General features: G+C 44.7%; 1 protein-coding gene across 1 annotated transcript in view; it reads right to left on the bottom strand.

Moving 5' to 3' along the window:
- Positions 1 to 14,003, bottom strand: part of HSD17B2 (hydroxysteroid 17-beta dehydrogenase 2) — a 91,798-nt gene that overhangs the window by 40,422 nt on the left and 37,373 nt on the right. Inside the window, exon 2 of the mRNA XM_003998308.4 lies at positions 2,104 to 2,316. Within this exon, the coding sequence (XP_003998357.2) occupies positions 2,104 to 2,316 (213 nt within the window). The remainder of the gene's footprint in view (positions 1 to 2,103; positions 2,317 to 14,003) is intronic.

Raw genomic sequence — 14,003 nt, 5'->3', positions numbered from 1 at the left:
TGAGCTGTGGAATGAAGGAGGGTAAGCGCATTTGCAGACAGGCAACAGGGGAAAAGATAATGAGGTCAGATTTTAACAAAGGGAGGCGGGATGTCAGGCAGACAGTTTTATATACATATAGGTTGAGATGTTGAGAAGGGGGCTAGGCTGGTAATACACTTGGAAGTGACTGGCATACATCTCAGTGTTTCTCAGCTCTGGCAGAACCTTAGTATCACCTAGGGAGCTTTCAAATATACTGAGGCCTGGGACCCCCGAGTGGGACCTTCTTTGCCGCTGACATTCGTAGCAACAGGCTAGCAACAGTAGCAGCCCCCTTATTGAAGGACAGCTGAATCCTTGCCTGTAGACACCGATCTGATTGGTTAGGGGAAGGGTTCCCAGGCTGGGTGGGCATCATGGGTGTACCACCTGTGCAGTCACACAGGGCCCCGTGCTTCTGATCTTCCTGCTTGTGTCACTTCTCTGCTAGCATCATCTTGAAGTCTTCATCATTTTTGAAACAAGGGGCCTTACATCATTTTAATTTTGCCCTGGGGCCTCCAACTTATGTAGGCCATCCTGGGCCCAAGCATGGGTATTTTCGAACACTCGCCAGGTGATTGTAATATGCAGCTGAGTAGCACAGGGACAGAACAGCTTAGCCCAGGAAACATGGAATGGGAAGTTTGTGGATGGAGCCTGCAGAAACATTCACATTCTTTGGGGGGATGGAAGAAGGGGTTCAGGCAGGAGAAGCAAAAAAAAAAATCAGAGAACTAGGGAAGCAATAGGAAAGCTGGAGACCTCAAAGCCAAGACAAGGGAGGGTGGTCAGCACATTTATAATACTGCAGCTCTATGTTAACTAACTTGGATTTAAATTAAATAAATAAATAAATACAGCTCTGTGGTTTTGGTAGGACTATATTTCACTTTAACCATTGAAAATTTAGCCTCTAAATTGAGTTGAGCTGTAAGTATAAAATACACACCAGATTTCAAAGATTTAGTTAAAAAAATGTGAAATACTTCACTAATAACCTTTGTATTGATTACATATTGAAATATTAATGTTGTAGATATACTGGGTTAAGTAAAAGGGATTATTAAAATTAAAAAAAAACAAAGGTTGGGGGGGGGTTGCCTGGGTGGCTCAGTCAGTTAAGTTTCTGACTCTTGGTTTCAGCCCAGGTCATGATCTCGTGGTTCGTGGGTTGGAGCCCTGAGTCTGGCTCTATGCTGACAGTGCAGAGCCTGCTTGGAATTCTCTCTCTCCCTCTCTCTCTGCCCATCCCCTGCTCACACACTTGTTCTCTTTGTCTCTCAAAAATAAAGATTAAAGGGGCGCCTGGGTGGCGCAGTCGGTTAAGCGTCCGACTTCAGCCAGGTCACGATCTCGCGGTCCGTGAGTTCGAGCCCCGCATCGGGCTCTGGGCTGATGGCTCAGAGCCTGGAGCCTGTTTCCGATTCTGTGTCTCCCTCTCTCTCTGCCCCTCCCCCGTTCGTGCTCTGTCTCTCTCTGTCCCAAAAATAAATAAACGTTGAAAAAAAAAATTAAAAAAAAAAACCAATGTCATATGATGTTTAAAAAAATAAATAAAGATTAAAAATTTTTTAATTAAAAAATAAAATAGTGCAGAGAGATAAACAGCTAGGTGTCCAGGATGACACTTATCAGGTCAGCCAGACCAGTAAGCCAACACAGGATTGAAGGTGAACAAGTTAAAAACAGGACAGCAGGGTTCCAAAGAGCTCGGCCATGAAGGAAGGGGAAGAAGAAGGGCTGTGACTAAAGGAAGACAGTAATGGTTACTTTTTTTTTTTTTTTAAGTCTAACGCATGTTAATATTGGTGGGAGGAAAGCAACGGGAAGCGCGAGCATGAGGGTAAGCAATGGGAGGGTGACCAAGCAGATGTTGGGCAAATGGGTTCAAGAATTCAAGTTCTGTGAGGATGGACTGCTGACCCATTCGTACCATCTTTGTGTCTGCGAGAGGCCGTGGCACGTGACAGGTGCTCACACCCTCAGATGTGGTCAGCAGCCAGAATGGACTAGAGGACAGTGGTAATTCGAGGCTGGAACCAGAGTGGGTCACTTGCTAGGAGGGGTGGGTCGCAGTACCTCTGTTCTGCACCTTTTCCACCACTTTGCTGTGGGCGTCTTTTATCTGCTGCGGGTTGGTGATGTCCATCTGGAGCACGGAGACGCGCTTGGAGCAGGTTCTTCGCAGTTCCTCTGCTCCTGGTCCCTTTTCATTCAGAACTCCGACAAATACCGTGAAGCCAAGCTCATCCAGATATTTGGACAGGGCATGGCCAAAGCCAGAATCACCACCTGCAAGGGATGGAGGCAAGACAAAGTGGGCTCAGACTCAGGTGGCAGGAGAAGTCACTTAATGAGGAAAACATTCCATGCTAGGTATGATTGTCCGCGTTTTCTGGAGAGGGTGGCACTTGAGGAAGTTTCTTTATCTGCTAAGTGGAAAAATGCACAGACAAGCCAAAACACATGCATTTCTCTGTATAAAAAGAAGGAAAGTTAGGTAAAATTTGGAGTGGGGGCTTAAGTGAAAGGGGAATTTCTGACGGAGGGATGGTCCAGGAGTGGCTGGTGGCCACATAACTTAGGAGGGAAAGTAAAGACACATCATGGAAATTTTTCTATCAATCTCTGCTGTGTCGTATTTGATGTAGCTTCCATCACTCTGTAAAATCTTCAGTGAATCATTCGTTACAAACTAATACCTTAGGGTCGGTTTTGGGTTTTAGAGACGTAACAAAATGTCCGATCCTGCGTCCCTGTGGACAGAAGTCAGTAACAAGAAGCTTCCCAGTCCCTTCTAGGTTATGAAAGATGATGGCTCATAGCCACCTGCACTGCTCATCTCCTCAGAACTTTTCCCCCCATGATGGCCTTCTCCCAAGTTGTTGAATAGACATCAACCCTAGAAGGATAGGTGCAACAGAAGCCAGATAGAAGGCCCTAAGTGCATCACTTTGTGGAAATAAATGGATGACAAATAATATGTAAAATACCCCTCATACTTTGAGGTGGGAGTTTATCCAAACCAGTCTGCAGGATATTATAGACTCTTGAAAAATGGTTTTATGCCCACAAGTGATAGATATCTGAAGGTCTGAATGAAGGCAACATGCACATAAAATCACCTGTTGAGCCACAGCAGAATAAACACCCAACAGTCAATATGCCTCCAGAACTCTAAAGGTGAGACATAGTCTTCACGCTGGCTGGGTCAGGTGATCTTTCCTGTAAACCTTGAGGGATCCCTCTTATCAGCAGTCAGGGGCTATAGTCAGGCATCTACCTAAGAACTGGAAAATATGAGAAATCAGAGAGCACGCTGACAGTTGACTCAAGGATCAATGTGTCAGTGACCAGAAAAGACATCTTACTTCCAAGCTAACAAAACCTTCCTGGAATCTGAACAGAAGTGTCACTGTCCCTAAGAAGAGGATGATCACCATTAGACGGTGAAAGGACAAACTCAACACCAAAAAAAAAAAAAAAAAAAAAATCAAACAATCTAATTCAAAAATGGGCCGAGGCACTGAATAGACATTTTCCCAAAGAAGACATACAAATGGCCAACATACACATGAGAAGATGTTCAGTATCACTAAGTGCCAGGGAAACGCAAGTCAAAACCACCATGAGATATCCTCTCACACCAGTTAAAACGGCTACAATCAAAATGACAAGAAATACCAAGTGTTGGCGAGGATGTGGAGAAGAAGGAACACTTGTGAACTGTTGTCATGAACGCAAATTGGTGCAGCCACTGTGGAAAACAGTATAGAGGTTGTTCAAAACATTAAAAATAGAAATACCATATGATGCAATAATTCCACTATTGGGTATTTACCCAAAGAAAACAAAAACACTACTTTGTAAGGATACGTGGATCCTTATTTTTATTGCAGCATTGTTTATAACAGCCAGGAAATGGAAGCTACTTAAATGTCCATCAATAGATTAACAGATAAGGAAAACGTGTTTTATACACACACACACACACACACACACACACACACACACACACACAAGAATATTATACAGTCCTAAAAAAAGAATGAAATCCTGCCATTTGAGACAACACGGATGGACCTAGAAGGTATGATGCCCAGTGAAATCAGTCACACTAAGAAAGACAAATACCATGTAATTTCACTCCTAAGTGAGACCTAAAAAACCAAACAAATGAATAAACAAACAAAAGGCAGAATCAGACCTATAAATACAGAGAACAAACTGATGGTTGTCAGAGGGGCGGGGGGTGGTAGGTTGGACAAAATGGGTGAATGTAGCATTTTGCTTAACAAAACATCTTGGAGTGCTGCCTGGGTGGCTCAGTCGGTTGAGCGTCCAACTTCGACTCAGGTCACGATATCACGGTTTGTGGGTTTGAGCCCCATGTCGGGCTCTGTGCTGACAGCTCAGAGCCTGGAGCCTGCTTCGGATTCTGTCTTCCTCTCTCTGCCCCTCCGCCGTTAGCACTCTGTATCTCTCTGTCTCTCAAAAATAAAAACATTTTTAAAAAGTATCTTGGAGGAATATCCATGTCAGTTGATATAGCTCTACCCCATCTTTTAAAATTGCTGTGTCATGGGGCGCCTGGGTGGCGCAGTCGGTTAAGCGTCCGACTTCAGCCAGGTCACGATCTCGCAGTCCGTGAGTTCGAGCCCCGCGTCGGGCTCTGGGCTGATGGCTCAGAGCCTGGAGCCTGTTTCCGATTCTGTGTCTCCCTCTCTCTGCCCCTCGCCCGTTCATGCTCTGTCTCTCTCTGTCCCAAAAATAAATAAACGTTGAAAAAAAAATTTTTTTAATAAAAAAAATAAAAATAAAATTGCTGTGTCATATTCCATCAGAAGCACCAAAAGTTATATAATCATTTTCCTATTCATGGACATTTAGGTTAATTCCTTCTTTTGCTCTCATGTACAGTGCTGGAAAGAGCATCACTTATGTGTCTCTGAATGTATGTATTTGTTCTCTAGGACAGACCCTGAGACTTTCTGGGTCAAAGATAGACACGTTTAAAATGGTCATAGATTTTAGTCTTTCACATTTATCAGCAAGGCATGTGAATGCCTGTTTTTCTGTCCTTTTGTCTTATTTATTTATTTGTTTCTTTATTTATTTATTGCTTGAGTATGGCTCACACAATGTGACATTAGTTTCCGAAGTGCAAATTAGCGATCTGACAAGTTTACACATTATATTGTGTTCAGCACAAGTGTAGCTACTATCTGTCCCCATACATCACTCTTACAATACTATGACTATATTCCCCATGCTGTCCCTTTCATCCCTGTGACTTATTTATTCGTTGCATAACTGGAAGCCTGTATCTCTCACTGCTCTTCACCCATTTTGCCCAGCCCCTAGCCCCCTCCCCCTAGCAACCGCTACTTTGTTCTCTATTTATGGATCTGTTTCTGATTTTTTTTATTTGTTTTGTTTTAGATTCCACATACAAGTAAAATCATACGGTATTTGCCTTCCTGACTTATTTCACTTAGGATAATACCTTTAGGTCCATCCATGTTGTTGCAAATGGCAAGGTCTCATTCTTTTTTATGGCTGAATAATATTCTGTGTGTGTGTGTGTGTGTGTGTGTGTGTGTGTGTGCACGCATGTGCACCACATCTTCTTTATTCATTCATCTATTTTTTTTTTAATATTTTCAATGTCCTTATTTTTGAGACAGAGAGACAAAGCACAAGTGGAGGGGGGGAAAGAGAGTGAGAGACACAGAATCTGAAGCAGGCTCCAGGCTCTGAGCTCTCAGCACAGAACATGATGCGGGGCTCGAACTCACAAGCAGTGAGATCATGACCTGAGCCCAAGTCGGATGCTTAACCGACTGAACCACCCGGGCACCCCTCTCCTTTCATCTGTCAGCGGACACTTGGGTTGCTTCCATGTATCGACTACTATAAATAATGCTGATTGCATTTAACTTTTGCTTCTTGTATGTCCATGTGCATCTATGCTCGGGAGACAGGCCTCTGTGTAAGCGTCACCACCAGGGCCTGCCCAGAGGAAGAGACAGTAACAATGGAGGCAGATAGAAGCATCTGAGCCAGGTGACAGATGTCCATCTTGGTATAAATTAGGACATTAGAATTATGGCTCTTCAACATGTAATATGTGTGTGCCAGTTTTGTGAGCCCAGTGAATGTGGCTTTGCCCTGCAGCTGGACAAATTCAACTTCTCAGTCAACTATGCTGGAACCAGCTCCTGGACAGTGCCAAGCGCCACAGATAGGTGCCAAGCACGCAAATCCCTACACCACCCCGGAAACCTCAGATGTCACTGGTGACCAGTACTGTCTTGCAAAATTATTCTCCAAATGTCAACAGGTGAGATTACCTTTCCCATTCTACACAGGGGAAAACTGAAAAGGAGAAGGGCCAGCATTACAGAGATAGTAGGGATAGACTTAGACTCTCTGCCGGGGCCTAAATCCAAGCCCATGCCTCTTCGTTATCCTGGACCAGCCACCTTCTCCTTTATCTGTTTAAGAAGAGAGGGGAAGTGTGGGGAAGCCAAGTCCAGAATGCTCCTCGTGTGGTCCAGCAAGGAAGGGTATGATCAACCTGCAAGTAACTAACTTAGAACCCGATTGGCACGAAGAATGGGTCTGGAGCTGGGTTACACCTGCTGTGGCGGGCAAGGCCATGTGTCCACGGAGGGCCCCTCCCATTTGTGATACACCAAACCCTGTGCTTCTGCCTCATGGTCGACGCAGCTGGGCATATTGAGGCCATGAATTTTCAAGCTTCCAGTTCTCCTGACAGGTTTCTGTCATATTAGGATGTCCGCATGTTCCTTCCCTGCACAGAAAGAATCGTTCTGCAGTGCAGAGATGAAGGCCGCGGCCCCGGGTTCCATGCAGCAAAGAAACACCCAGCCAGGGCATGTGCAGAGGAGGGTGAGAAAGGTTGTCCACCCAAAAGTCTACCAACAGACGGATACATAAACACAACATGGTGTATCCATCCAATGAAATATGATTCAGCCATAGAAGGAAATAAAGTTCTGTTACACACTACAGCAATGGTGAATCTTGAAAACTTTATGCTAAGTGAGAGAAGAAGGAGATGTGTTGATCCTGACTACATGTTCTCTGAGTAGAGAACAATCTGGAAGATATTTTTGAAAGTAGCGTCTTTTTAAAAAACTTTAATTTATTAAGTAGGCTCCATGCCCAATGTGGAGCTTGAACTCACGACCCTGAGATCAAGAGTCACATGCTCTACTGATGGATGGAGCCAGCCACGCACCCCCTGAAGGTCGTAACTTTGACTAGCTTTGTGAATCCAGGATCTAACTCTCTAGAAAGTTCCTAGGAAGAGCCTGGCATGTGGAAGATACAGGCAAACTTCAGAGATTTTGCGGGTTCAGTTCCAGACTGCCACAATAAAGCAAGTCAAATGAATGTTTTGGTTTCCCAGCATATATAAAAGTTATGTTTACACTATACTGTAGCCTATTAAATGTACAATAGCATTAGGCCTAAAAAACAACGTACATACCTTAATTAAAAAATACTTTATTGCTGGGGCACCTGGGTGGCTCAGTCAGTTAAGTGTCGACTCTTGATTTCGGCTCACGTCATGATCTCACAGTTTGTGAGTGATTCAAGCCCTGCATCGGGCTCTGTGCTATAGCGTGGAGCCTGCCTGGGATTCTCTCTCTCCCGCTCTCTCTGTCACTCCCCTGGTTGCTCTCTCTCTCTCGTTCTCCGTCTCAAAATTAAATAAATGTTAAAAATAAAATATTTAAGAAATACTTTATTGCTAAAAAATGCTAACCATCATCTGGGCTTTTTGATGGTGGAGGGTCTTGCCTGGATGCTGACAGCTGCTCACCAAGTGGAGTGGTGGTTGCTGAAGGTTGGGGTGGTGGTGGCAGTTTCTTAAGACAACGGTAAAGCTTGCCACATCGATTGACTCTTCCTTTAGAGAGTGATTTCTCTGTTTCATGTGATGTTGTGTGATAGCATTTTACCCACAGGAGATCTTTTTTCAAAATTGGAGTTAATTCTTCTCAAATCCTGCTGCTGTTTTGACAACTCAGTTTATCTGCTAAATCCTCTCTTGTCATTTCAATCATCTTCACCAGGAGTGGAAACCACTTTCACAAAGGCCACTACTTTCTTCGGTCATCCATAAGATGCAACTTCTCATGCATTAAAAGTTTTATCATGAGAAGGCAGCAATTCAGTCCCACCTTTAGGCTCCACGTGTTGTTGTGTTTTTTTTTTTAATGTTTATTTATTTTTGAGAGAAAGAGAAAGCACAAGCCAGGGAGGGGCAGAGAGAGCAGGAGACAGAGGATCCAAAGTGGGCTATGCACTGACAGCAGTGAGTCTGATGACAGCAGTGGGGCTCGAACTCACGAACGTCGAGATCATGACCTGAGCCAAAGCTAGACGCTCAACCGATTGAGCCACCCAGATGTCCCAGGCTCCACTTTTAATTCTGGTTCTCTTGCTATTTCCACTACATCTGTGGTGACTTCCTCCACTCGAGTCTGGACAGCCTCAAAGTCATCCATCCATAAGGGTTGGAATCAACTTCTTCCAGACTCTTGTTAATGCTGATATTTTCACCTCTTCCCATGAATCACAAATGTCCTTAACAGCATCCAGAATGGTGAATCCTTTCCAGAAGGTTTCCAATTGACTTTGCCCAGATGCATCGGAGGAATCACTTTTTATGGCATCTCTCGCCTTACAAAATGTATTTCTTAAATAATAAGACTTGAAATTCAAAATTACTTCTCTATCCACGGGCTGCAGAATGGATGTTACGTTAGCGGGCATGAAGACAACATTCATCTCATTGTACCACCCCCATCAGCACCCTTGGGTGACTAGATGCATTGTCAGTGAGCACTAATATTTTGAAAGAAATTTTTTTTTCCCCTGAGCAGTGAGTCTCAATACTGGGCTTAAAATATTAGGCAAACAGATGTGCTGTCGGCCAGGCTTTGTTGTTCCATTCATAGAGCACAAATAGAGCAGATTTAGCATAATTCTTTTTTTTTTTTAATTTTTTTTTTCAACGTTTATTTATTTTTGGGACAGAGAGAGACAGAGCATGAACGGGGGAGGAGCAGAGAGAGAGGGAGACACAGAATCGGAAACAGGCTCCGGGCTCTGAGCCATCAGCCCAGAGCCTGACGCGGGGCTCAAACTCACGGACCGCGAGATCGTGACCTGGCTGAAGTCAGACGCTTAACAGACTGCGCCACCCAGGCGCCCCAGATTTAGCATAATTCTTAAGGGCTCAAGCCTTTTCAGAATGGTGAGTGAGCACTGGCTTCAATTCAAAGTCACCAGCTACATTAGCCCCTACGAAGAGAACCAGCCCCTTCTTTGAACCTCTGAAGCCAGACGTTGATTTCTCTTCTCTAGCTTTGAACATCTTGTTGAGTGAAAATCTATTGGTCAGTGTAGCCACTTTCACTATGTCTAAATACTTTGCTGCAGCTTCTGCAACAGCACCTGCTGCTTCACCTTGGACTTTGAGGTTAGGACGTCAGCCTCTTTCCTTTGCGCCTCACGAACCAGTATCTGCCAATTTCAAGCTGTTCTTGTGCAGCCTCTTCGCCTCTCAGCCTCCATGGAACTGGAGAGAGTTAGCACTTTGCTCTGGGTTAGGCTTTGGCTTAAGAGAATGTTTGCTCTTCTATCCAGACCGCTGAAACCTTCTCATCAGCAGTAAGTCCTCTCGCTCTCTTCGCATTTGCGTGTCCGCTGGAGGAGCCCTTTTGATCTCCTTCGGGTACTTTCCCTTTGCACTCACAGCTTGGCTAAATGACGCAAGAGGCCTGGCTCCGGCCTATCTCCGCTTTCAACATGCCCTTCTCCCTGAGCGTAATCACTTCTAGCTTTTGACTTAAAGTGAGAGACAAGAGACTCTTCCTGTCACTTGCACCCTTAGAGGCCAGCGTCGGGTTCCTAACTGGCCTAATTTCAATACTGCTGAGTCTCAGGGAACAGGGAGGCCCGAGGGCAGGGGGAGACGAGGGAAGGGCTGATTAAGTTTGCTGTCTTCTAGGGGCACGCTTCGTGGTGCCCCAAAACAATGACAACAGTAACGTCACAGATCACTGATCACAGGTCACCATCACAAATATAATAGTAAAGAAAAAGTTCGGAATACTGTGAGAATTACCAGAATGTGTCACACAGACATGAAGTGAGCAGATGCTGTTGGAAAAATGGCGTCAGTAGACTTGCTCAACCCAGGGTTGCCACAAACCTTCAGTCTGTAAAAATCGCATTGTCTGCGAAGCACAACAAAGCCAAGTGAGGCAAAAGGAGGTGTGTCTGTGCTGGAGGCAAATGGAGTGATGGCGTGTTGAACTTTGCCAGGCCCTGCGATTCTGGAAAACAGCAAACAGAATCGCCCCCTCTCTTTGTTTCTTAGGAGACAGCTTAGTGCAAAGAAGTCCGCTGCCCCCTGTGACCTGGGTAACACTCATGGATGCTCCCCTGGCTTACCGGTGACAGGGCCAGACCCAGGCCCTCCATTGCTCCATAAATAATTAGCTGAATGGCCTGTCACCAGCGAATCATTGGGAAAAAGTGCTTGTTAACCAACCTTTGGTGCAGATTCTCTTCTTCCCCCGGGCCCTGGCCCACCCCCAGCCTGAGCCAGTAGGCAGCCACTCCTGAGAATAGGCTGGTCTCAGGGGAAAACCTCCTTTCATCTACCGTCTGGTCACAGCCTGCCTGCCCATGCAATGCCCCTCACCTGGAGCCATCTGCACGTGTTTACCGCCCCCTCTAAAAGCAACATTCTGTTTCTGGTCCAACCCTTGAGATACTTGCAGAACTATGGTCAGAGTATTCCCCATACCACGCCCGTCCTATCCCCCTGCAACAACCCTTTCAAATAAAACCTCTCCTTAGTACATCGGGATTTGTTTTTATTTGACGGTGAATTAACAAAGCCAAAGTTCATAGAAGGCCATCTGCTTATCCTTATCTGTAAGAAGGCACAGCACAGAGGCCTGGGTGTGAGCCTTGGTCCCACCATCCCTACCTATGCAACCCTGGTCAAGTTATTTAACTTCCCTGTGTCTCCGTTTCCACATCTGTAAAGTGGACTTACTAATGATACCTAAACCAGTTAATATTTGTGATGTGTTTAGCAGTGCCTGTTCCCAGTAATAATTATATAGATTAAAAAAAATAATAAAGCTGTTATCCTTCCTGATTTTCAGGCCTTTGCATGCACAAATTGGTAGACGAAGAATTTGTGTCTAGTGAGGATCAATTCAACATCTCAGTTAAGATGCATGCTGCCTGAATCTGCGTCTTCCACACATGAGTTTTGGAGAATGTTCTGTGTAGTTGTGTGGACCCTCTATTTCTTCATCTGGGAAGTGGGGTTATGACAGTACCTCCCTCCTAGGCTGATGTTGGGAGGTAACACACAGTAGATGTTTTACACAAGACCCCATATGTTGTAAGCGGCTCTTATCGGTATCGTGGCTCTAACCAGGACATCGTTTGTGATTTACAGTGTTAAAGATCAGGCTGTGCTAGCCCTGAGCCTATGCAAGTGTCAGCACACCTTGGGAAAGAAAGCCGCTCCCTGTTGAGAATCCTTGTGTACTCTGGAAACCCCAAGACAAGGCTGGGGCCTTGGGGAAAAGGCAAGTGTCTCATAAGGGCTCTCTAATGGTAATCTCTGAAAATAACCACACCCTGCATGGATTGCGTGTTCACCAAGTTCCTGCCAGCCTCTCACATACTAACTCATTACATGCTCCCAACCACTCTGAAAGGTAAGTCATTTTACTACCATCAGTTACAGAGGAGGAAACCGAGACACAAAAAGAGTTAAATCGTTCAGCTGGGACATGGCAGGGTTAGGTTGGAACCCAAGCAGGGTCCAGGATCTAAACAGCTGGGATATAAAATATTCAATTCTTTGGAGCACCTGGCTGGCTCAGTTGGCAGAGCACATGACTTTTGATCTCAGGGTCATGAGTTCGATCCCCATGTCAGGTGTAGAGATTGCTTAAAATAAATAAATAAAATCTTTAAAAATATTCCATTCTTTTAGCGCATAGGATTTAGCACAAAGAAGATGGTCAGTAAAAAGCATGTGTTGACTAAATGGGCATTTAAGAAGGCATTGGAATGTGAATGCTTTCAGAACAGAGAATCCTGTCACTCATGTTGATAGTACCTGACTCAAAGTAAGTACTCAACAAAACATTTGTTGAGTTGGACATCCATCCCTGGTAGAGGGTGGATGACATGCTGGAGTTGGGTTTAAGCTATGCCCTTTGAGATCATTCTATCTCTAGTAGCCTAGAAATATATCAACTTGGAGCAAGTAATGAGCATTTAAACGAAATCTGTGCAAGACAGGAGTGAGTTTGAAATATGGATTCATTCTAAAAATATTAATAAAGTCTCCCTTTATGTGCAAAATGGAAACAGTATGAATCCCTTTAATTCAAAAGAGTTAACAATTGTGTAGTCTCAAAGCTGGTGGGCTCATGGGAACTAGATTTATGCCATTGCTACTCGAGAGTGCTGGATTAGCTGGTGAACAGAAATAGTCCAACGTTTGTTCAAATCTTAAATTAGGTAAATTGTGAAGTTCAGAAGTTCTTTAGGACCATGTCCCTTGAATGTAACACACCACCCTGTAAAGGTGAGACTTCGTGTGCTCTTGGATACAAGCTGGTCCCTTGGAAGCGACATTCAAGTCTTTTTTTTTTCCTTTAGTTCTTTTAATGTCCGTTTATTTTTGAGGGAGAGAACATGAGCTGGGGAGGGGCACAGAGAGAGAGAGACAGAGGGAGAGAGAGGGAGACACAGAATCCGAAGCAGGCTCCAGGCTCTGAGCTGTCAGCACAGAGCCTGATGCGGGGCTCAAACCCACTGACCGTGAGATCATGACCTGAGCCGAGGTCGGACGCTTAACCGACTGTGCCACGCAGGTGCCCCCCTTGGAAGCTACATTCAGAAAGAGGGACGAAGAGGGAAGAATGTGTAAGCCTGTAAATTTCTAGTCATTATCCAAACATCCTACAAGTAATGAAACTTTAAGATCAACAACAGGGCGGCGCCTGGGTGGCTCAGTCGGTTAGGCGTCCGACCTCGGCTCAGGTCATGATCTCACGGTCGGTGAGTTCGAGCCCCACATCGGGCTCTGTGCTGACAGCTCGGAACCTGGAACCTGCTTCGGATTCTGTGTCTCCTTTCATCTCTGCCCCTCCCCAACTTGTGCTCTGTCCCTCTCTGTCTCTCAAAAATAAATAAATGTAAAAAAAATTTTTTTTAAATCAACAATGGGGAAGTAAAAGAAGAAATCCCTATTTATCTTACCAATGTAGCACAACTTTTATAGGCTTCATGTTTTTTCTTCTAGACTTCTTTCTGCACATTGTTCTTTAACAATTCCAGTTATAGCACACATATAATTTGACAACTAATTTTTAAATTAATATTAGGTAAACCATTTTTATACATTTCTACGTTGTCTTCAAAACCACAAACCATTATTTTTCATAATGAGATGAAATTCTCCCTATTAAAATGCAACAGAGAGGGATGCCTGGGTAGCTGAGTCAGTTAAGCTTCTGACTCTTGGTTTCGGCTTAGGTCATGATCTCCTGGTTCGTGGGTTCGAACCCTTCATCAGGCTCTGTGCTGGCAGTGTGGAGCCTGCTTGGAATTCTCTCTCTCCCTCTCTCTCTATCCCTGCCCCTCCCCCACTTGCGCTGTCTCTGTCTCTCTCAAAATAAATAAACTTTAAAAACTAAAAATAGGGATGCCTAGGTGGCTCAGTCAATTAAGCATCCAACTTCTGCTCAGATCATGATCTCACATTTCATGAGTTCGAGCTCTGTGTTGGGCTCTGTGCTGACAGCTCAGAGCCTGGAGCCTGCTTCAGATTCTGTGACTTCCTCTCTCTCTGCCCCTCCCCTGCTCGTACTCTGTCTGTCTCTGTCTCTCAA

This window comes from Felis catus, chromosome E2 (assembly GCF_018350175.1).
Source record: "Felis catus isolate Fca126 chromosome E2, F.catus_Fca126_mat1.0, whole genome shotgun sequence".
Lineage (NCBI taxonomy): Eukaryota > Metazoa > Chordata > Mammalia > Carnivora > Felidae > Felis > Felis catus.
Note: the sequence above shows the minus strand (reverse complement) of the source record. Positions and strands in the feature narration are given on the sequence as shown.